This window comes from Sinohyriopsis cumingii, chromosome 7, assembly GCF_028554795.1.
Source record: "Sinohyriopsis cumingii isolate HCF-2022 chromosome 7, ASM2855479v2, whole genome shotgun sequence".
Taxonomy (NCBI): Eukaryota; Metazoa; Mollusca; class Bivalvia; order Unionida; family Unionidae; genus Sinohyriopsis; species Sinohyriopsis cumingii.
The window spans coordinates 128374586-128400343 of NC_142967.1; the positions used below are offsets into that span (position 1 = coordinate 128374586).

Here is a 25758-nt window from a genome sequence, read left to right on the forward strand (position 1 = left end):
GAGAGAGAGAGAGAGAGAGAGAGAGAGATTGATATTTACAGCTTTGAATTTCTTAGATATACACAAAATAAGAAAAGTTTTTTTAATACAGAAATCCATGTTGGCTAAAGTTTTGTTTGAAACATTTTGGATGTTTGACCCTATAAAATGTTCAGTATGCTCTATTATTTGAATTAGAATAATGTCAGTGTCTTAGTTATAATGTGGACACCTCTTTGAAATGGAATAATGTCAGTATTTTAGTTATAATGTGGACACCTCTTTGAAATGGAATAATGTCAGTATCTTAGTTATAATGTGGACACCTCTTTGAAATGGAATAATGTCAGTATCTTAGTTATAATGTGGACACCTCTTTGAAATGGAATAATGTCAGTATCTTAGTTATAATGTGGACACCTCTTTGAAATGGAATAATGTCAGTATCTTAGTTATAATGTGGACAGCTCTTTGAAATGGAATAATGTCAGTATCTTAGTTATAATGTGGACACCTGTTTGAAATGGAATAATGTCAGTATCTTAGTTATAATGTGGACACCTCTTTGAAATGGAATAATGTCAGTATGTTAGTTATAATGTGGACACCTCTTTGAAATGGAATAATGTCATTATCTTAGTTATAATGTGGACACCTCTTTGAAATGGAATAATGTCCGTATCTTAGTTATAATGTGGACACCTCTTTGAAATGGAATAATGTCAGTATCTTAGTTATAATGTGGACACCTCTTTGAAATGGAATAATGTCAGTATCTTAGTTATAATGTGGACACCTCTTTGAAATGGAATAATGTCAGTATCTTAGTTATAATGTGGACACCTCTTTGAAATGGAATAATGTCAGTATCTTAGTTATAATGTGGACAGCTCTTTGAAATGGAATAATGTCAGTATCTTAGTTATAATGTGGACACCTCTTTGAAATGGAATAATGTCAGTATCTTAGTTATAATGTGGACACCTCTTTGAAATGGAATAATGTCAGTATGTTAGTTATAATGTGGACACCTCTTTGAAATGGAATAATGTCATTATCTTAGTTATAATGTGGACACCTGTTTGAAATGGAATAATGTCAGTATCTTAGTTATAATGTGGACACCTGTTTGAAATGGAATAATGTCAGTATCTTAGTTATAATGTGGACACCTGTTTGAAATGGAATAATGTCAGTATCTTAGTTATAATGTGGACACCTGTTTGAAATGGAATAATGTCAGTATCTTAGTTATAATGTGGACACCTGTTTGAAATGGAATAATGTCAGTATCTTAGTTATAATGTGGACACCTGTTTGAAATGGAATAATGTCAGTATCTTAGTTATAATGTGGACACCTGTTTGAAATGGAATAATGTCAGTATCTTAGTTATAATGTGGACACCTGTTTGAAATGGAATAATGTCAGTATCTTAGTTATAATGTGGACACCTGTTTGAAATGGAATAATGTCAGTATCTTAGTTATAATGTGGACACCTGTTTGAAATGGAATAATGTCAGTATGTTAGTTATAATGTGGACACCTGTTTGAAATGGAATAATGTCAGTATGTTAGTTATAATGTGGACACCTGTTTGAAATGGAATAATGTCAGTATGTTAGTTATAATGTGGACACCTGTTTGAAATGGAATAATGTCAGTATGTTAGTTATAATGTGGACACCTGTTTGAAATGGAATAATGTCAGTATGTTAGTTATAATGTGGACACCTTTTTGAAATGGAATAATGTCAGTATGTTAGTTATAATGTGGACACCTGTTTGAAATGGAATAATGTCAGTATGTTAGTTATAATATGGACACCTCTTTGAAATGGAATAATGTCAGTATCTTAGTTATAATGTGGACACCTGTTTGAAATGGAATAATGTCAGTATCTTAGTTATAATGTGGACACCTGTTTGAAATGGAATAATGTCAGTATCTTAGTTATAATGTGGACACCTCTTGGAAATGGAATAATGTCAGTATCTTAGTTATAATGTGGACACCTCTTGGAAATGGAATAATGTCAGTATCTTAGTTATAATGTGGACACCTCTTGGAAATGGAATAATGTCAGTATCTTAGTTATAATGTGGACACCTCTTTGAAATGGAATAATGTCAGTATCTTAGTTATAATGTGGACACCTCTTTGAAATGGAATAATGTCAGTATCTTAGTTATAATGTGGACACCTCTTTGAAATGGAATAATGTCAGTATCTTAGTTATAATGTGGACACCTCCTTGAAATGGAATAATGTCAGTATCTTAGTTATAATGTGGACACCTCCTTGAAATGGAATAATGTCAGTATCTTAGTTATAATGTGGACACCTCCTTGAAATGGAATAATGTCAGTATGTTAGTTATAATGTGGACACCTCTTTGAAATGGAATAATGTCAGTATCTTAGTTATAATGTGGACACCTCTTTGAAATGGAATAATGTCCGTATCTTAGTTATAATGTGGACACCTCTTTGAAATGGAATAATGTCCGTATCTTAGTTATAATGTGGACACCTCTTTGAAATGGAATAATGTCAGTATCTTAGTTATAATGTGGACACCTCTTTGAAATGGAATAATGTCAACACCTATGTTATGATATGGACATATGTCAGAAATGGATTTTTTTTATACAGCTTACAATGCTTTAGTTTGATGTTCATAAAAATCATTAAATTTTATTCCTATAAATATAATAAGTGCATGACTGATTTTAATTTTGTCCATTTAATAAAGATTGAGATTAATTTTATCTTGATCTTCTTGCTAAAGAATGTAACCTTATCCATTATATTTTATTAGAATACAATGAGGTACAAAAGAGATTTCTATAATTAACTTAATCTTTGGAAAATATGTTCTGACGGTACAGAAAAATAAAAGTTTCATGATCCCAGAAGTTTGATATAAACTGATAGATTCATTAAGTGAAGATGGACTTTATCACTGAAATAACACTGCCATCCATATCTCTTTGTTTTTGTTTTCTATATAAATGTTTGGTTGAATTTAGGGATTATGCATTGAGGTGGTGTTTTATTAATATTTAAGTACTGAATTAATTATGTATCTGCAGATATCACAAGTTTATATAATATACACAGTGGATTTTTTAAATTTGCATAATTTGTTTGACCAATCAACATTTTTTGTATTGTTAGCATTCTGACCCATGTATAAAGTCAGCTGTTGACAGAGGTTTACACTGTGACCCATGTTTAAAGTCAGCTGTTGACAGAGGTTTACACTGTGACCCATGTATAAAGTCAGCTGTTGACAGATGTTTACACTGTGACCCATGTATAAAAGACACCTGTTGACAGAGGTTTACACTGTGACCCATGTATAAAAGACACCTGTTGACACAGTTTTGCATAGTGACCCATGAATGAAGTACAGAAGTTGACAGTTTTACTGTGACACATGTAATTTAGCTGTTCAAACAATTTTACATGCAAAAAATGCAGATTGTAATACAACTTGTACAGCTATACAGAATTTAATACATCTGGTTAAAAATTTTAAACAGTTGTTATAAATTGTGTCTGTTGAGATCTCCATAGTGTTTGTTGAGCAATCTGTGATTTTCTGTTGGTATTTTAGAATATGCAGAAACCCTGATGTGGATTCTGTCATCAGGTGCTTCCGTTAGCCTGTACATGTTTCATGGAGGCACAAACTTTGGGTTTATGGCAGGAGCTAACTGGTCCCCAGGAACTAACTATAAGCCTGATGTAACTAGTTATGGTAAGTTGCAGCAAAGGAATATTACAAAGATTTTGTAAACTGACATATATGCACTTCAACAATTTTTTATATACTTAGGAATGTTTATTTTTTCAAAGTTAGATAACAAAATGTGCCAGTAAACAAAAGCTACAAAGTTCTGAATTGCATCTCTGGGTGAAAGCCCCACATTAAAAGTGCCTTCCCTGGGTCCCAAATATATTTTACTGGAACAGCTGTAATATATTTTACCTGCATTTGCAACATTCATGAATATTTTACTGGTATTTACATAATTCACTAATATAGTAAGTTACCTATACTTGCATTATTTACTAATTTAATATTTTATCTGTATTTGCATAGTACATTAATATAATATTTTACATGCATTTGTCTCACACACTAATATAATATTTTACCTCTATTTTGCATTATGCATTACTATTTTACCTGTATTTGCATCATACATCATTTGCATATAATATTTTACCAATATTTCCATCATACACAAACATGATATTTTACCTGTATTTGCACCACACACTAATATAATATTTTACCAATATTTCCATCATACACTAACATGATATTTTACCTGTATTTGCATCATACACTAACATGATATTTTACCTGTATTTGCATCATACACTAACATGATATTTTACCTGTATTTGCATCATACACTAATATAATATTTTACCAATATTTGCATTATACACTAACATGATATTTTACCTGTATTTAGCTTATGTACATCACTTATTTTGTGAGTAAATTATTCAGTTTTGTATATGATATTCAAAGCGCACAAAATTCAACAGTGGATTAGTCTGATATCGATGTTGACATGTAGTCGTCAAACCTTTATTCTGACACCTTCTTACTTATGTGAATAATAATTATACTATGTCAATACCAATTAGTAAATACATTACAGTGGTCTCCCTCTAATACGGTCACCCCTTCTGCACTTGGAAAGTGGCTTTATAAAATGGGTGGCCTTTCCAGAGGGGGACTAATTTTTTTGTGAGAAGTATATGTAATGTACATAGTAAGAAAGTTACTTCAAAGCACTTAATATCTTTATTTAATATCTTCATTTAAAATGCGAGCTGATATTGTTGTCATGCACACTGCAAAAATGTCATTTAAATCTTGGTACATACTTAATTCTCTTTCCATTTTCCCACTGCTGCTAAGTAACCTTCTTATCAGTTACAACGTTGTTTATTCAAGTCTTTTCAACATAAAATTGTTTTAATCAAGTCATTTCTACATAAAATTGTTCGTAGAGTCCCCCCCTCCCCACCTTACCTGATGTCGAATAGAATAACCGACTTTCTTCTAAAATAATACATCTCCGTTTATGTGACTATGTTAATGTTTGGTAATGATTTTTTCAGATGTTACTAACTGTATGCGATTTATTTATGCAGTCAAAACGTTAGTTGAGTGGACAAAATTCCTTCTTCGTAATGGAAGCAATAAATGTGTTGTCACCTGATTTTTCGGTCTTTGTCTGGTACCCTGATCTGTTCATTGTTAATGTCTCTGTGTTTTGTGTTAGTTAATGTACAAAATCTATTTTTAGCCTATGCTGACCCTGTTATGATCTTGACAATTACGTCTGGTTGTAATCATCAAAGAGAACTCGACAGATGTGTGAAGCCCAAAACTCTGCATAACATTGTTGAGCCCATTTCCTGTAAACATCGGCTTTTATAAACAATGATATAATATTAATCTAAGTGTTACATATACTTTAGTCAACACTTTCAGTAACGGAAACTTGACATTGGGAGACAGGTATTGACGATAGAGATGATCTGATTACTTACCTTACGTCACAATATGAATTAATTATTGGTTCTGGGTACATTTGAAGAAAAATAGTGGCCTCTTGTGAGGGAACATTTTCCATTTTTGTACTAATATGCTGGCCGCTGGTTGCATTAGAGCGGTGGCTGTTCTTGAAGGGTACTTTTGAATAAAATCTTGTCGCAGCCAAGGGATTCTGGCCATAAGCAGCGGGTGGCCACTGGTTAGGGGGGCTGTTCAAGAGGGGGACTACTGTATTTGTGTTTCTCTGTGTGTTTGAATGATAGAGAACAGTTTCAGACCACCTTCATGCAGTTTTGCTCAGTATGCTGTGTTCATACATTGCTTGGTATTTAGACTTTGAAGTATTTGTCAATGAGAAAACAATTTTAATTGGTAAATATAGCATTAAAAGTTAAATGCATGATATGTTACTTCAAGTTCGGAAATCTGTATTTTAATTGTAAATATTCACATTATTTACATCCATCTGTACTCCATTCTGTTTCAATCCCAAGTTAAGGGAGTTATAAAGGATGTACAAATAGTCAGGTTTACATTTAGTCAGATTTACAAATAGTGAGTTTACGTTGAACTTATTACTTGTTGTTGTTGTTGTTGTTGTAGGGTTTAACACCATTTTTCAGCACACAATAGGTTATACATGGCAGCCAGTACTAATGGTGGAGGAAGAACCCCAGAAAACCCTGGAAAGAACCACCAACCCACGAGAAGTTACTGGCAAGCTTTCTCACATACCCACATTGACCAAATCCGAGACTCGAACCCACGCAGACAGCTTATTACTTGCGCAAGTGAAACATGATCATCATTATCAGCAGAGAAGGGGTCATTGTCAGTAATTGCATGTACATTTCCTGTTGCCCGAATTAGATGGTGTTGAGTCTCTAATCTTGTCATGCCAAACCCTGTCAGGGATTGGACGCTAAGGTCGTTGAGTACTAAGGATGTTGGTCTCTAACTTCTGTTGTGAAACTTATGAGAATAACATCTGGCATAAAAAAATCTGTCCTGTACCTTCTATATGCATTGACACAGAAAGAAAGACATCAGGCTTTCAAGAGTAACATGTGTTGGAGGATGCTGTGTTAATGAATATAAGCCTCCATTAATTGATTGGAAACAGTAGTAACTGCGTTGTCGATTTTGCCACTGAAAATGTTTGGGATAATGAAAACTGTACCATTTGCATTATGATTTACTAAATGCAGTATTGCTGTAAGTATTAGTCAGCATTTCATCCAAACGTGGAGTCATTCAGGTATGTATTACCGTAATGTATTACCAGTACTTTAATATAGTCTGTGACATCAATAGTTGAAGATTTAAATGCACAGAAAGATGATAGCTCTCATAGTAATTTCAGTTCAGTATTCATTTTATTGAAAACAACAAGTAGGTTTTCAGTTCTACTGGTCATAGACTAGATGACCTTATGGGATGACTGTTGTCCAATGCCCATCCATAATACACCTGTCCATCTGCAAGTGTTATTGCAACACCTGAACTGCCTTGAGGATTGTATGAAACTTGACTCACACATTCATCCCAAGATCAAGTTATTCCTAAATGAAAATTGTGCTGCACCGATTTCTAGTATGGTCACCACAGTGACCATCTTGAAAATCATAGTCACCACTCTGTCTTAAAAGCAAATAATTTGTGATTTGCTTATGATCACTATTGATGCAGTAAATTAATTAGTGATTTTCTTATAATCAATTTTATTGCTGTAAATTTATTAGTGATTTGCTTATAATCAATATTGTTTCTGTAAATTAATTAGTGATTTGCTTATAATCAATTTTATTGCTGTAAATTACTTAGTGGTTTGCTTATAATCAATATTGATGCAGTAAATTAGTGATTTGCTTATAATCAATATTGTTGCTGTAAATTAATTAGTGATTTGCTTATAATCAATATTGTTGCTATAAATTAATTAGTGATTTGCTTATAATCAATTTTATTGCTGTAAATTAATTAGTGATTTGCTTATAATCAATTTTATTGCTGTAAATTAATTAGTGATTTGCTTATAATCAATATTGATACTGTATATGTCAATGATAGGAATATAATTTTTATATTTTTATTCCTCTTAAATTGCATCAGAAAAATTTCCTTATGAAATATGTTGAGATGGTGGATGATACTATGTTACAATATCTGGCTGGCATCTATCTGTCACCAATTTTGTAATAACTAGAGTTGTCCTCCATCAGTAGATGCCAAATTTTGTGGATGGCTTGCACTATGAGTAAAGCTCACTGTGACCTAAACCAGAAGAGTGGTTTCTGCACAACAATTTAAGTTGTCCATCTAAAGTTACTGATGTGTAAACCTTATCGTTTTGGGGTCAAATGTCAAGGTCGCAGTAAATGTTTTTTGCACATTCAAGTCCTTCATTTGCCAACTTTCTGCAGACACCAAACATTGAATATTTCTTGCACTTGGGATAAGTGAGAATCTTTTGAGTTTTGGGATCGAAAAGGCCAGGTCACTGGCTGACAGATGGAAAATGGTTTTGGTACAGTAACATTAGTCATGTTGCATGCCTGGACCAAATTTACTGAATGGCATGTGCATGATGTTAGGAATTGGTCACTTCTTTGGGGTTCAGAAGGTCTAATGTGTAGGTTACAAGACTTTTGAAAAAAAGATGTGCACACAGTAAGATTAGCTCTGAATAACATACCAGGATAAAACTTTGTGGATGGCTTGCACTTGCGGTAAGGGAAAAGCCTATTGAGTTTGGGGTCAAAGGTCAAAGGATGAGGTCATTGTGACTGAAGAAGATAAATGATTTGCACACATTAACATTGGTTGTGCATCACAGACCTAAAACAAACACTGTGGATGGCTTACACTTGGGGTAAGGGAGAAGCCTATTGATTTTGGGGTCAAAGGACAAGGTCATTGTAACTGAAGAAGAAAAATGGTTTCCACACATTTACATTGCTTATGCATCAGAGATCTTGACCAAACACTGTGGATGGTTTGCACCTGGGGAAAATGAAGCCATATGATTTTGGGTTCAAAAGGTCTAAGATTCAAGCTACTGGGACTGAAAGAAAAAATGTTTATTTGCCAAAAAAATAACATTTAGTTATAGACCACATTCTTGAGCAAATTTTGTCTTTCCATTTATGGTACAGAAGAGGCCTGTTGATTTTGGTCCATCTGTTAAATGGCTAAGTCTGAAAGAAACATTGGCTTAGTAGAATACCATTTTTTAAATCCATAACAAATATTTGTGGATGACTTGTGCAGTAAAGGAACTATAGATTATGGGGTCAAGATGTCAGTGATCATGGTAATTTGAATAAGAAAATTATTGATTTTGTATTATGTTATTTATAGTCATATACAGGGTGTCTTTGTCTCAGTGTAGCTCATAAGTGAGATGTTACGTTTTGTTACACAGTGGGCTCTTTTATAGTGTAGATCAGCTCATAGGTGAGATGTTGTGTTTTATTACACAGTATGGCTCTAACACAGGTGGAACTTGTTGCTTTTTTGAAAATCTTTTATCATATATATAAATAAATTGTAAATATATTGTCATAATCAGTAACCATTATCTGTGTTTTAGATTATATTTCTCCAATAAGTGAGGCAGGAGATTTGACAGACAAGTACTACGTGACCAGGAAACTAATCAAGAAACATGTACTGGAGCCAGAAGGTAGGAAATACTTGTCACAGAAATATAATTTTCTGATTTACGGTTTGAATTCAAGCTTTACAGGTACAGGTTATTATAAATTATTAAAGCAGCAAAAATATGTATGGTAGATATTGGGATATTAAGTCAGTATGATGCATCTGTAAATGTAATGCATTTTTTGATGGGTTAAACATCTGTAAAGTTAATGCCTTTTATGGACAGTTGAACATCTGTGTAAATACCGTGTGACCCCGCTATAACACGCTAGTTGGGAGCCATAGAACCCGACCATTTTATTGACCAAACTGTGTTATAAGCAACCAGGTCAGATAGCTGAAGAAAATGATGCATGTATCCCAAACGATTTGTGGTGGGAGGGGTAGGTAATAAATGTGGGTGGTAAAAAATATATGCTTCATTGTCACAGATACCATCTTAAATTGATGCATATTAAATAGGAAATAAACCTGTAGTGAAAACAGAGAAGGCATATATAATATTTTACTTTATTTAGAGAACCTCAGAGTAGTACATAGACGTGTATACTGTTTATATACACGTGTCTTATGTATGGCATAAATCAACACCATGTACTCCCCCATGAATCTCATCACATACATTGAATCCACAATACAAGTAATTCCATCAAAAAATGCACACACACAGATTTAAAATATTCCATAATTTTGTCACAGGTCATATAAGTCTGAATTCAGTGGATAAATGTAGCACAATCACATAACGAATGATGAAGCACATTTACTTTTCAGGATGTCCCAAGTCGGTAAGAGTTAGTTTGCATTTTAAGCTGCCATTGGTAGCATTCATAAGCACAAACCTTTTCCCTGCAAAAGAAAACTTTCTTGACATAGTAAACGTGTTCCAGTGATGTTGGAAAATGAAATAATCCATCAGATTCCATATCTTGTATTTAAGTTTGGTACTGACTTCTTTGAAGAAAAGTTCTTTGTTTTTATTGAAGATTGTAGTTGGCTTTCTTTGATGAAAGGTGCATGTGTTATTGAAGTCACCGCTAAAGGCCAGCTTTGGAGAACCAAACAAATGCCTGTTTCTTATTATGGCGGCAACATTAAATAATTGTATTTCATGATTGAGACTGATTTTTTTCTGTTTGCTTGGTATGTTTTCCTAACAGTCAGTGCTTCAAAGGTAATGTTTTCTTTAAAATTTCAGGAAACTATTTTATCTTGGTACATTTTTAAAAAAGGAATTGGCCATCATTTGGTCGATTGTAGTTACAGTTCCTCCCTGCCTATTGAATAGAGCAACAAGAAGATTTTTAAAAATTTTTTTTTTACATTTATGGTTGCGGAGTGATTTCCACTCATGCATCAGAAATTTAACAAAGGGTCATTGGATGATGGAGATGCAGGTGTTCTTGTCTGATGACAAGGATTAGTACAGAAAATGTGGGTGTTCTGAAGGATTTAATTCTGAGTGGAAAGAAGAGGAATATTTCTTGTCAGCCACACACAAATGTCAGTCTATGTAAATATCTTAATTGCTAGTGAGCGTCCGAAAATCCAACGAAAGATAGATTACGAGATAATGCCTCATCTGGTTGATCTCAACTACCAGAAATGTCAACAACAAAAAAGCGGATATCTCACAACATATATTACTCATGCTTGATGTCAGCATAAGAGGATTATGATATAACAATGCACTATTAAGATGGTTTGCCAATATGGACAGAAATTTTTTATGTGACAATAGATAAATTTCATTGCATTTTATATCAAGTTTGCAGCTCCTTTCATGGGGCCTCTGAATTTTTCCACTCCAAACCAAGGGTTGTATAAAAAGTTTAAACAGCTAACAATGTTGCCAATAAATAAATCGCCATATAGTAAATTTTGCCACCAATAAGGAAAATAAAATTGCAGTTTGCGACCTTTGCAAAGCCCTACATGAATCTATAATACAGTTTTTTTCACTTTTCTTTTCATACTTTTAAAAAGAAAAACTTTTTTTCGTGTAAAATTTCAGGAGCCATGCCACAGTCTTCTTGTATTATTTATGCACGATCTCTTCCCCAAAATGATAATAAACTTTTAAAATTTTTTCTCACTTTTAAGGAAGACTTTTAAATACATGTAAATAAAATTTCGGGAGCCACAACATGACCATGTTATATCTGATTTCATGTTATAATGGAGCATGCTATAGCGGGGTCACACTGTAATGCATTTTTGGACCGTTGAGCATCTGTGTATAATGCATTTTTGGACCGTTGAGCATCTATGTATAATGCATTTTTGGACTGTTGAGCATCTGTGTATAATGCATTTTTGGACCATTGAGCATCTGTGTATAATGCATTTTTGGACCGTTGAGCATCTGTGTATAATGCATTTTTGGACCGTTGAGCATCTATGTATAATGTATTTTTGGACTGTTGAGCATCTGTGTATAATGCATTTTTGGACCGTTGAGCATCTATGTATAATGCATTTTTGGACTGTTGAGCATCTGTGTATAATGCATTTTTGGACCGTTGAGCATCTGTGTATAATGCATTTTTGGACCGTTGAGCATCTATGTATAATGCATTTTTGGACTGTTGAGCATCTGTGTATAATGCATTTTTTGGACTGTTGAGCATCTGTGTATAATGCATTTTTGGACTGTTGAGCATCAGTGTATAATGCATTTTTGGACTGTTGAGCATCTGTGTATAATGCATTTTTGGACAGTTGTAAATCTATGTATTGCTTTTTTGTAGTTAGTTGAACATCACTGAATGTATTGCAGTATTGGACAGTTAAATATAAGTGTATATATTGCATTTTTGGAATGTTGAACATCTGTATTATTGAATTTTTGGACAGTTGAATGCATGTTTGGTGGATTTATGAGTTACATGAATATCAGTGAATGTGATACAATTTTGGACAGTTGAATATCTGTGAATGTGATACATTTTTGGACAGTTGAATATCTGTGAATGTGATACATTTTTGGACAGTTGAATTGGCTGAACATGTGAATGTAATGAATTTTTTTACAGTTGAACTTCTGTGTAATGTATTTGTGGACAGTTGAACATCTGTGTATGTAATGCATTTTCAGGTAAGTTGAACATCAGGGAATGTTATGAACATTTTGATTGGCTGATTACCTGTCTATGTAATGTACTTTGTATATTGTTCATAATGAGGATTGGGAACAGGTGTTGACACATCAAAATGACATCTGGATTAACCATAATAAGGCATAGGAAAAGGTGTTGACATGTCAAAATGACATATGGCTTAACCTTAATAATGCTTAGGAATATGTGTTGACACATCAAAATGACATCTGGATTAACCATAATAAGGCATAGGAACAGGTGTTGACGTGTCAAAATGACATATGGCTTAACCTTAATAATGCTTAGGAATATGTGTTGACACATCAAAATGACATCTGGATTAACCATAATAAGGCATAGGAACAGGTGTTGACATGTCAAAATGACATATGGCTTAACCTTAATAATGCTTAGGAATATTTGTTGACACATCAAAATGACATCTGGATTAACCATAATAAGGCATAGGAACAGGTGTTGACACATCAAAATGACATCTGGATTAACCATAATAAGGCATAGGAATATGTGTTGACACATCAAAATAACATCTGGATTAACCATAATAAGGCATAGGAACAGGTGTTGACATGTCAAAATGACATATGGCTTAACCTTAATAATGCTTAGGAATATGTGTTGACATATCAAAATGACATCTGGGTTAATGCTTTAAACAGGTGTTAACATGTCAAAATGAAATCTGGGTTAACCCTAATAATGCTTAGGAATATGTGTTGACATATCAAAATGACATCTGGGTTAACCCTACTAATGCTTAGGAATATGTGTTGACATGTCAAAATGACATCTGGGTTAATGCTAATAATGCTTAGGAATATGTGTTGACATATAAAAATGACATGGTTTAAGCTGAGGTAAAGCAAGCTGGCTTATGTGAGAAGCTTTGGGTGAATAGGAAATGAAACAAGCACTACATTCAACAGCTTTTTGTATGTCATACAACCCATAGTTTGATAGGTGTCCAGCTGTAATTATTAAACAAACTACATCATGCAACATTCCTAGGCTAAATTTATTTATATTTTCTAAATCTATATGTATTAGTTTTCTATATTTTCATCTTTTCTTTTTATTCCCAAATATCTGTGTTTCTTTTATTTTTATTTTTTGTATTCAGTTTAAATTTTTATTTTTCCCTAGGGCTTCCTGACCCACCAGACCCTCCCAATGAGACCATCAAGGCAGCTTATGGTGAGAACAATGGAAACTGCTATCCAAATTTCAACTCCATTAATCAAAAGATTGCAGACTGTATTCATTTTTCCTGAGCATATTGCAAATTCCAGTTGACTGCTTATATTTTTGTTCACTATTTTGAGTTGTTGCATAATTGATACAACATTGAAAACTTGTTCAAGCTTTCGGTGTGCAATATGCAAAACTTAGACCATTGTCATCATATCAGATGTATGAATTCAAATGTCCAAACATCAACATCAGTGGTGGTCATTTTCTGCATACATTATATTTTCATTTTAGGACATAGTTTGCAAACTCTTTGATTGTATTCAATTTTAGTGTGTCTTTTTCAATTATTAAATCATTTTTTATATATAGAAAACATGCATGCGTTGTTCTTCAAATGAAATGACAATTTAAAATAGCATATATGCAGATCAAATAATATAGATACAGTAAGGGATACATTTTAGACTTCAGAATAAAATCATGAAATGTCTATAAAAGGTATACAAGAAATGCTCTACATGAATTATTGATCGAATCCAGTAAAACCTGTCTATAAAGGGCATACAAGAAATGTTCAACATGAATTATGATAGAATCAAGTACAACCGGTCTATAAAGGGCATACAAGAAATGTTCAACATGAATTATGATAGAATCAAGTAAAACCTGTCTATAAAAGGTATACAAGAAATGTTCAACATGAATTATGATAGAATCAAGTACAACCTGGCATACTTAAGACCCAGTAATTTTGTCCTTCAACAGAACTTGATTTAGATTTGTCGTCCATTGATATACTTCCCTGCCTGTCTTTACAATATTAGTGTATGATTTCAAGAACCATCCTGTGACCTTATGGTGGCAGTTGTTGTGTTTATAATATTTAGCTGTTATTGTATGTTGAGTAATTGGCTAAGCTGTTGTATGTTGAGTAGTTGGCTAAGCTATTTTCATATGTTGAGTAAGTGGCTAAACTGTTATCATATGTTGAGTAATTGGCTAAGCTGTTGTATGTTGAGTAAGTGGCTAAGCTGTTTTCATATGTTGAGTAAGTGGTTAAGCTGTTATCATATGTTGAGTAAGTGGCTAAGCTGTTATCGTATGTTGAGTAATTGGCTAAGCTGTTCTTGTATGTTGAATAATTGGCTAAGCTGTTTTTGTATGTAGAGTAATTCGCTAAACTGTTATATGTTGAATAATTGGCTAAGCTGTTATCGTATGTTGAGTAATTGGCTAAGCTGTTCTTGTATGTTGAGTAATTGGCTATGCTGTTATTGTATGTAGAGTAATTGACTATGCAGTTATTGTATGTAGAGTAATTGGCTATGCAGTTATTGTATGTAGAGTAATTGGCTAAGCTGTTATCATGTTGAGTAATTGGCTAAGCTGTTATCATGTTGAGTAATTGGCTAAGCTGTTATCATGTTGAGTAATTGGCTAAGCTGTTATCATGTTGAATAATTTGCTAAGCTGTTATCATGTTGAGTAATTGGCTAAGCTGTTATCATATGTTGAATAATTGGCTAAGCTGTTATCATGTTGAGTAATTGGCTAAGCTGTTATCATGTTGAGTAATTGGCTAAGCTGTTATCATGTTGAGTAATTGGCTAAGCTGTTATCATATGTTGAATAATTGGCTAAGCTGTTATCATGTTGAGTAATTGGCTAAGCTGTTATCATGTTGAGTAATTGGCTAAGCTGTTATCATGTTGAGTAATTGGCTAAGCTGTTATCATGTTGAGTAATTGACTAAGCTGTTATCATGTTGAGTAATTGGCTAAGCTGTTATCATGTTGAGTAATTGACTAAGCTGTTATAATATGTTGAGTAATTGGCTAAGCTGTTATCATTTTGAGTATTTGGCTAAGCTGTTATCATGTTGAGTAATTGGCTAAGCTGTTATCATGTTGAGTAATTGGCTAAGCTGTTATCATGTTGAGTAATTGGCTAAGCTGTTATCATGTTGAGTAATTGGCTAAGCTGTTATCATGTTGAGTAATTGGCTAAGCTGTTATCATGTTGAGTAATTGACTAAGCTGTTATCATGTTGAGTAATTGGTTAAGAGGAAGCAACTCTTACATCTGATTTCTATTCAACAATTATCAAAATAGTATTGGTCCTCAACGTATCTTTTGAGTGGAATTGGAATCCATTCAGGCAGATAATGGGATTTGACTCAAAGCTGAAATAGATTAAGGACATTATTCTCTTCTTTATTTTAGTTGAATGTGTACTGCTTACAGTACACATGGAAAGTAAAATTGAATATAAAGCCAGCTATGTAGGGATTATGCAATGCTGTTATATGTAAAAGTGTACAGGGTCTAAGTGCTGTATAGTTTGTCATGTAGGGTTGACAACATTGTTATATATAAAAGTGTACAGGTTCTAAGTGTCCTTTAGTTTTGTCATGTAGGGGTGGACATCCCTGTTACCTGTAATTCTGTACAGGGTCTAAGTGTCCTATAGTTTGTCATGTAGGGTGGACAACATTGTTATATGTAAAAGTGTACAGGTTCTAAGTGTCCTATAGTTTTGTCATGTAGGGGTGGACAGTGTTATATGTAAAAGTGTACAGGGTCTAAGTTTCTTATAGTTTGTCATATAGGGTGGACAACATTGTTATATGTAAAAGTGTACAGGTTCTAAGTGTCCTATAGTTTTGTCATGCTTGGAGTGATGTCAAGGATTTGAACAATATTTTACCTGAGGTGTTGTACTGAGATTGACCTGGCTCAAGTTAGATTTTCACCGTTGTGTTTATGGAGTTATGGCTTCTTTGTGGCTTGGATCTTTTTTTCTTCCATATTTTAGAACTTTTATTTCTGCTCATTGACTTATGAAGGATTTCACAAATTCTGTTAAACTTTATATAAAAAAAAAGGACCTAGGTTAAGTTGGATTTTCACCAGTCTTCAGCAGAATGTAACTGAATTATGTACCACCTCACCTATGGTAGAATCTGATATTCACTTACAGGTACATGCACACTTTCTTTATATTTTTCAGTTATAATTTTCAGGTACACTTCCTATACGGGATATGGTGACGCTTGATGACATGCTTCCCACACTGAAGGTAATAAAGCACTGCCACACTGAAGTAATACTGCATTTCCTTTGTGAAGATAATACTGTGTTGCCACAGTAACCATTGTTTCCCACACTGAAGGTAATACTGCATTGCCACACTGAAGGTAATGCAGCATTTTTACACTGAAGGTAATACATCATTTTCACATTGGTGGTAATACTACATTGCCACATTGAAGGTAATCCAGCATTTTTACACTGAAGGTAATACAGCATTTTCACATTGGTGGTAATACTACATTGCCACATTGAAGGTAATACAGCATTTTTACACTGAAGGTAATACAGCATTTTCACATTGGTGGTAATACTACATTGCCACATTGAAGGTAATACAACATTTTTACACTGAAGGTAATACATCATTTTCACATTGGTGGTAATACTACATTGCCACATTGAAGGTAATACAGCATTTTTACACTGAAGGTAATACAGCATTTTCACATTGGTGGTAATACTACATTGCCACATTGAAGGTAATACAGCATTTTTACACTGAAGGTAATACATCATTTTCACATTGGTGGTAATACTATATTGCCACATTGAAGGTAATACAGCATTTTTACACTGAAGGTAATACAGTACATTGCCACATTGAAGGTAATACAGCATTTTTACACTGAAGGTAATACTACATTGCCACACTGAAGGTAATACAGCCACATTGGTGGTATTACTACATTGCCACATTGAAGGTAATACAGCATTTTTACACTGAAGGTAATACAGCATTTTCACATTGGTGGTAATACTAAATTGCCACATTGCAGGTAATACAGCATTTTTACACTGAAGGTATTATTGCATTTTCACATTGGTGGTAATACTACATTGCCACATTGAAGGTATTACTGCATTTCACATTGATGGTAATACTACATTGCCACAGTGGTGGTATTACTGCATTGCCATACCGAATGCAGTACTGCATTGCCAGTGAAGGTAATACAGCATTTCCACTTTGAAGGTAATACTGCATTGCCATTATAATTGTTGTTTCCCATAATGAAGTTAATACTGCCTTGTTACATTGAACATAATGCTGCATTGCCATATTAAAGGTAATATTGCATAAAATAATGCTGCATTGCCACATTAAAGGTAATATTGCATTGCCACAATAACATTTATCTTATAGTAAGTATTTTTAGACTTTCGGTTACATAATTTTAAAATTTTGAGGAAAATTACATAGTAAAGTCTTTTTGACAAAACTATTGGCATAGTTGAATCAGAATGTTAATTTTGATACCCATACCAGCATGAAAATGAAGTAAAAATTTGTTTTTTCTTTTCTTCTGTAGCATGAGTGGGTTGAAAGTTCAGTGGGTTAGGATTAGAATAATGTTCAGTTGGCAAGTTAACAGTTAAGTTGGTCATGGATAAGAATCATGTTCATTTGGCAAATAGTGTGAAGTCAGATATATTTGCAAGGAATAATTTCCTTGCCTAAAGGGTACTATTATTTCAGTTTATTGCCATGCCTAAAAGGTAATACAGTTTCAGTTTATGGCCATGCTCAAAAGGTAGTACAGTTTTAATTTATTGCCGTGCCTAAAAGGTAGTACAGTTTTAATTTATTGCCATGCCTAAAAGGTAATACAGTTTCAGTTTATTGCCATGCCTAAAAGGTAGTACAGTTTTAATTTATTGCCATGCCTAAAAGGTAATACAGTTTTAATTTATTGCCATGCCTAAAAGGTAGTACAGTTTCAGTTTATTGCATGCCTAAAAGGTAGTACAGTTTCAGTTTATTGCCATGCCTAAAAGGTAGTACAGTTTCAATTTATTGCCTTGCCTAAAGGATACTACAGTTTCAAGTTATTGCCATGCCTAAAGGGTAGTACAGTTTAAATTTATTGCCATGCCCTGAAGGTAATACAGTTTCAATTTATTGCTATGCCTAAACGCTACTGCAGTTTCAGTGTATTGCCATGCATAATAGGTACTACAGTTTCAGTGTATTGTCATGCTTAAGAGATAGTACAGTTTCAATTTATTGCCATGCCCAAAAGGTAGTACAGTTTCAGTTTATTGCCATGCCCAAAAGGTAGTACAGTTTCAATTTATTGCCATGCCTAAAAGGTAATAGTTTTAATTTATTGCCATGCCTAAAAGGTAGTACAGTTTCAATTTATTGCCATGTCCAAAAGGTAGTACAGTTTCAATTTATTGCCATGTCCAAAAGGTAGTACAGTTTCAATTTATTGCCATGCCTAAAAGGTAGTACAGTTTCAATTTATTGCCATGTCCAAAAGGTAGTACAGTTTCAATTTATTGCCATGTCCAAAAGGTATTACAGTTTCAATTTATTGCCGTGCCTAAAAGGTATTACAGTTTCAATTTATTGCCATGCCTAAAAGGTAGTACAGTTTCAATTTATTGCCATGTCCAAAAGGTAGTACAGTTTCAATTTATTGCCATGTCCAAAAGGTAGTACAGTTTCATTTTATTCCATGCCCAGTTTCAGTTTATTGCTCATGCTCATGAAATATTTATTTTCTTGCTGCATGTACAACTTGTAAAGTTACACAATCAAACATCACATGTGCATATATAAAGATATATTTATCATATATACAAAATATAGGAATTAATAATAAATCAGAATTTGTTCAGTGGCCTTGGGTGGTCAGATAGTCTAAAGTGCTTACCTTTACCTGCCATGGCCATCTCCTCTCCATCTGCATGGGTTGAAGTCCCATTCTCAGGTGATGTAGATATGTGAGAAGGCTGCTAGTAGCATTCTGTGGATTGGTAGTTCTTTGTGGGATTTTCTTCCTCCACCAGCTATGCTTGCTGCCATGTATATCTTAAAATCTGCTTTCTAAATGGTGTTAAACACAAAACAACAAGATCTAAAAAAACATGACATCCGCAATATAGAGGACTTCTATTCAAGTTTTGGTGTGCATGTTTCAAAACAACATTTGCAATACGGTTTTTTAAAATAGAAGACTTTCATTAAACTTTAATGTCAGACTCCTAAAAACCATTACAGCAGTCACAATACTATGTCATAGAAAAGGATTTTTATAAAAGTCCAACTTTGTAAATATCTATCAAAATAATAGAAGAACATTATCAATTTACAAACAAGAACTTTAAAAAAAAAAGTATAATTGTAGAAGACAGGGTCTGTCCAAATTCTTTTGATTTACAGTATGTACTCTATAATTTAGTGGTGTAAAAAAATGTTGCCAGGTTTCATTGCACTATCTTTTTTATTGTATTTACATTGAGTGAGAAGTTGAGCACAATTAAAATCAAATCAAAATTCTGACATTTGGGTTTATGATGTCATGCTTTTTGGCATCTACAAGACTGAGTGAGAAGTTGTTATTGAGTGCAATTAAAATCAAATCAACATTCTGACTTTGGTGTTTTAGACTTAGTGAGAAGTTATAATTGGACATAGTTAAATGAAATCAAGTCTGACATTTGGGTTTATATAGTATATTTTTCCATCTACGTGATTGAGTGAGAAGATATAATTGAACACAATTAAATCAAATCAACAGTCTGACATTTTTCTTTTGTGGACACCATGTTTCATTCCAACCATTTATATGTTGTTGATCTTCAAGGTGACCCTCTTGCTTCCGAAAATTTGAAATAGTTTTTATGTTTTGTTTATTCCCGTTGATTTGTTATTGTGTGTGACAGTTATGTAGAATTTCTAGAAGTTTTGAAATAGTTTTTATTATTGTTTACTCCCATTGATTTGTTGTTGTTTGTGACAGGTATGTAGAATTTCTAGAAAATTTGAATAGTTTCTATGTTTTGTTTACTCCCGTTGATTTGTTGTTGTGTGTGACAATTATGTAGAATTTCTAGAAATTTAAAAATGAATTGAATAGGGTTCATGTTGAGTTTTGATATGGAGGCATACCTGTGCCAATCCCTTATCAGCATTCAGCTTTTTCTGCTTTCAGGCCTAAAGGCCTGTGGCTTGTACTCCCTTCCATGAGGTATACAACTTTGTCCAGTGTCAGTTTATTTTGCTTTATTGTTTTGTGATGCTGTAACCGATTTTTCTTGTATGGACTGGCTATAATTGATCAAATTCTTGGTTTTTAATTCTCTTTATTTTATTGAGAGTCTTATACTAAGAAAATGAAAAAAGAAAAGCATGGAGGTGGTGCCCCATCTGGATGCTGGGCTAGTGAATGCCTTTTGGGCTACCATCTTTTTTTGTATGTCCTTATCATCAGAGCATCCTTCCTCCAACTTTGCTTCTCATACGTCTTCTAGTTCTCTTGTTGATCGCATTGACAGAAAAAATAAAAAAAATTACTAAAAGAAATAAAAGTAAAAAAGATTTCCTGTTTGTGCTTGTCTGTGGTGCATTATATTGGCATAATCACTATTAGTTTATTTTGTGGTTTCCCCTGTATTCCATGTTGTGTAATGTTGTTTATGTTGTGCTCTCCATTTCGGAAGCTGTGGTGTGACTCATACCAGCTTGCATGAGCCTGTTAGCATTAGCGTCACACCATCATTGTAACCTACTTTGATAGCACAACCCCTTTACCTATATATATTTTTATTCTGTGTTCTTAAAATGGTTGGAATTACATTAGTTAACAGTCATTATACCTTTATTGGCTGTTATTCTTTGTTGGTAGTGTGACCTTCACTTGTTTAATGGGGAGAGGGTCAGGGTCATGATATGGCAAGGCCAGCCCAATACCCAGTACTGTCCCCTAGTGGGATGGCATTCCTTTTCTACTTAACCCCAGCCATGCTTCTCCCCACAACAGTGGGGGTCACTCTCTGTACTTAGTGAAGGACTTCCTAATCTTCCACATTCTATGCTCTTTAATTACATTTATGTATTGGAATTTTTATAAAGTTTATTAAATATTTGTATGTTGATCTATTATTTTGTTTGTATATAGGGTTTGTTCTTCATTAAAAGCACCATATTTATTATATATCATATTTTTAACTTTTCTTTCTTGCTCATGTGTTTTGCTCTTTTTTAAAATGTTTTACGTAGTGTAAAGTTTTGACCCTGATGCTTGCCCAAAATTTTAACATTTCTTATCAAAGTGTTTAATGGAAGACCCATCTCTTATGAAATTAAACAGTTGTAACCATTTTTATTGTCCCTATGTTATTTACTATATTTCTACCCCTTCCCCCACAGATTGATTTATACTTACTACCTTTCCTTATAATTTTCATCCGATTTGTTAAAATGTTACTGAGGATTTTGCAACCTCTGTTCAGGAACGTGATAGGTCTCCATATTTTAGATCCTCTCTATCTCCATTTTCAATGTTATTGTTTCCTTTTTTCATAGCCTTGTCTTGGATCCATCAAGGAATATATTGATTAAAACAGGTTCTAGTAATTTTGTAAGTTTATCAGAGAAACATATATAAAAGTCTGTGGTAATGCCATCAGGACATGGTGATTTCCCTTTATTTAATTGTCTTATTTTTTTCTCCTGGATTAAATAATATTGCACATTTTCCACTTGATTCTTGTTCTTTTTATAAATTGCTACTAAATGTACCATGTACATGTACAATAATCACCTATTTCCTTCTTATTAATATTTTGAGGAATATATAGTTCTTTATAATACAAATATACTTCTTTCATTACAGCTGGTTTTCCCTTGTAAGTGACATTGTTGTTCAGTGATATTGTTGTTCCGAAACACTTCTCTATTTCTATCTGCCTCAGCTTTTTTAATTTTAATGACATTTTTGTGTATATGATGCTTTTGGTGGCAATAGTTATATGGTAAATAACTTTAATTAAGATTATTTCTATTTGTCAGTTTATAATGACCAGGTCCATGTTTTCTTTATACATCACACATATTTTATCTCAAATGATCTCAAATGCATTTTCTTTGTAGAAAGTAACCGTAAATCACCCCATTCCTATGGAAACGCTTGATATTAACAATGGATATGGACAGAATTATGGCTACACTCTGTACCGAGGACACATATTGCATGGGAGACAACTCAAGTTCACCACACTACCTGCTGATAGGGCACAGGTGACTAAATTTCATAATTGATACAAAACACATATTCCTTTTGGGGTAGACATTGAAATAAAAGCTAAGCTTCTATATTTGATCTTTTATAAAGAATGAATATATCACGAACCCAGAGATGCTGCCATGGCAAAAGATTGCATGAATTGTGCAAAATTTTTATGGATTTGCACATGGAGACCATTGATGCACAAGAACTCTGCAAATTAGTTGCACATATGAAAGTATACTCTGTATAGCATAAAAATTTTATTCAGCTCTTCACCCTTAAAGTGTTTGTTTAGGTGCCAGCTGATAGAGGTATCATAGCGCTTGTCACGAGATCTCTTTTTAAGTAACTGTATACAGCTTTGGGTACTTGAGCTTGGCATGAATGGTTGTTAAACTATATTTAATTGGCACATTGGGCCCTGAAACAAGCATTATGCAGAAATGTTGAAAATTGAACCTTGCATCAAAGAAGTTTTAAAAATCTGCTTTTAAACTAGGTGCTACCTAGGAAACCCAATGTGGCTGATTCCCAGCATGGTTGAACTTTAGATGACAATTTCATTTGACAAATACTGGCTGATGATTGTCATGGTGGCAGTTTATTTTTGGCTGAAAAGCTGAATTAAAATACAGACAATTAAAAAGGAGAGTGCATCTTTCATTTCCTTTCTCAAACAATTTAGCCTGTGGGATCTTGTAGTACAAAACCATTAGCCAGTAAGAGTTAAGATAAAGTTAATAAAAATAAGGAAGTAAATATATTTATTTAATCTAAATACCTCTGTCTGAACATGCATACTATGGCATTGATGGACTTACAAACCTACCGGTAATAAACATTATTGAACAGATATTAAATATGGCACAGTTGTCTATAAAGAACTGATTCGAGAAAGTGAAACTTTGGCAGGATTACTTTGGTGGTTTTGTGGTTAGAGCATCCACCTTGGAAGTAGGAGGTCGTGGGTTCGAACCATGGCCGATTCATATGAAAGACTTACAAAAATGGTACTAACAGCTACCTCGCTAGGCGCTCAGCATTAAGAGGTTAGTGTTAGGACTGGTTGGCCTGGTGTCAGGATTGGGTGGGACATCATGCTACATGTCTGCGGCATGATGCGCCCATGTTAGACATCACTATAAACTGCCTCACTGCAGACATCATAGTGATATGACTGAAAACTACATTAAAAATCCTTATCTCAAACACACACACACACACACACACGCTTTGGCAGATTGGCAGAGCTTATGTTAGTGAAAAATGTTATTTTGGAACAGAAGTATCCAAAAGTCAATACCTATGACCTGTGAAAACTTGTAATTAACCATATTGAACAGTTTTCAGACTTGTTCCAACTGGCTATTTATACACAGGTAAGGGACAGATTAGGCTCAGATGCAATCAACAGATTAATGTTTATAAAACTAAAGGCGACACCTTTTAAAGGTTTTGATTTTAGTAGGGGTCTAACAGAGTTGAGCAGGAAGAAAGAGGGATGAATATTGAAATGTTAGATAAATACTGAATTATGGCTGTAATCTCCTCCCCCACTATGTTCTGTTTCCCCATTTATTTTTATTTTATTTTTTGTGACAAGTGGGGTGCTACCCCACTTAGGTAAAATCCTGGCATCATCTCTCTAAGCCTAAATGACGCTAATTATAAATATATTTACATAATTTTGTACAAATTGTCTCTATATTAGTTATTTATCATCTTTAAAGTATTTAATTTATAGCTAAGTAGCTCATTTGCATATTTACTTACAAATCATGTCTACTTGGATTAGTCTGTTTTCTTGTTGCAGACAGGATGAAGACAGTGTGAGCAATCATCAGTTTTGTGATCATCACTTAAAAGTAAAAAAGAATATGCTTTGCTTGGTGGGTAAAATATGATTTTGGTTTTTCTCAGGTTAAATGCCAGTTTTCAGCACATGATAGGCTACACATGATGGCCAGTATATTTAGTGGACAAAAACTTTGCAATATCCCTGCAAAAATTCCAAACCCACAGGAAGCTGTTAGCAAGCTTTCTCACACACCCACATTTGTCAAGCCAAGAACTGAACTGATGCAGAAGTGAGATGTATGAGTGATCTTAAAAGTAGGTGTCTTAGATCGGTCTGCTACCTGGGTCCTTGGGTAAAGTATTATATTTTTTTGTTTTACTGATCTTTATTTCAGGTAATAATCAATGGGAAAGAGATAAATGTACTGGACTGGAAAAGCACCACAAACAACCTAGAAGTCAATATTCCACAAGATTATGTATCTGCAGTGAGTAATCTGTAAATAAATGTGGCTTGATTTTATTTCTAAGGATGACTTTCATGGGCACCTTTCAAGCATAATGGTTATATAGATGTGGTGACATAAAAGACTAATTTTTTTATGTCAAACAATGATATCGTAATCTAATTGCCATATGTTGGATTAAGATTAATATGAATAATGGCATTTGGATTGAATATAAATACAAATCACATATCTCATGACCAGTTTCCTTAATAGGTCATACATATACATTGAATGGATTATGCAGTTTAATTTATATTTTATTAAGCAATATGTCTCTTTTAAGTTTTAATAAATAAATTTGGCTTGCTCGGCAGAAATTACTCAAATTGGACGGAATGACTTCTGGTAATTAGGGCTTTCATGTCTGTATAAATGATGATGATTTTCTGTAACTTTTAAGTAACAACAGAATTTGACTGGAAAGCTTTGTGGCATGAACAGCTTTCAAGTTTGTTTTAATGATGTCACTCTGCCATCAAACACAGAAGCTGTTGCCAAATGTAGAAAAGCCTTTAATATGTTGAAAAACCACATAACAGATTTTGTCACATCTGACAAAGGATCACATCCTGCATACCTTTCCGATTTATATAAATGATGCTCTTTCATCAAATATGGCAGATTATTTTTAGTTAAAAAAACACTTGACAATATTTAACTATGAAAAAAGCCACTGAGCAGAATTTGACATAAAGCATCTAGGGGCCTTTCATCATTGGACATACGATGCTGATGTCAAACATGAGGTAAAATTTTATTTTCAGCATTTTCTAACATAATTTGGTTGGTTTGTTT

The 25758-nt window shown here is 33.5% G+C and overlaps 1 protein-coding gene across 2 annotated transcripts in view; it reads left to right on the forward strand.

The window, feature by feature from the left end:
- LOC149796095 (beta-galactosidase-1-like protein 2) overlaps positions 1-25758 on the forward strand; it is a 222225-nt gene that overhangs the window by 47260 nt on the left and 149207 nt on the right. For both annotated transcript variants that reach the window (XM_089966017.1, XM_089966016.1), the window contains exons 9-14: positions 3604-3747; positions 9164-9256; positions 13500-13550; positions 16571-16626; positions 22522-22668; positions 24850-24942. In XM_089966017.1, coding sequence (XP_089822143.1) covers positions 3604-3747; positions 9164-9256; positions 13500-13550; positions 16571-16626; positions 22522-22668; positions 24850-24942 — 584 coding nt within the window. The remainder of the gene's footprint in view (positions 1-3603; positions 3748-9163; positions 9257-13499; positions 13551-16570; positions 16627-22521; positions 22669-24849; positions 24943-25758) is intronic.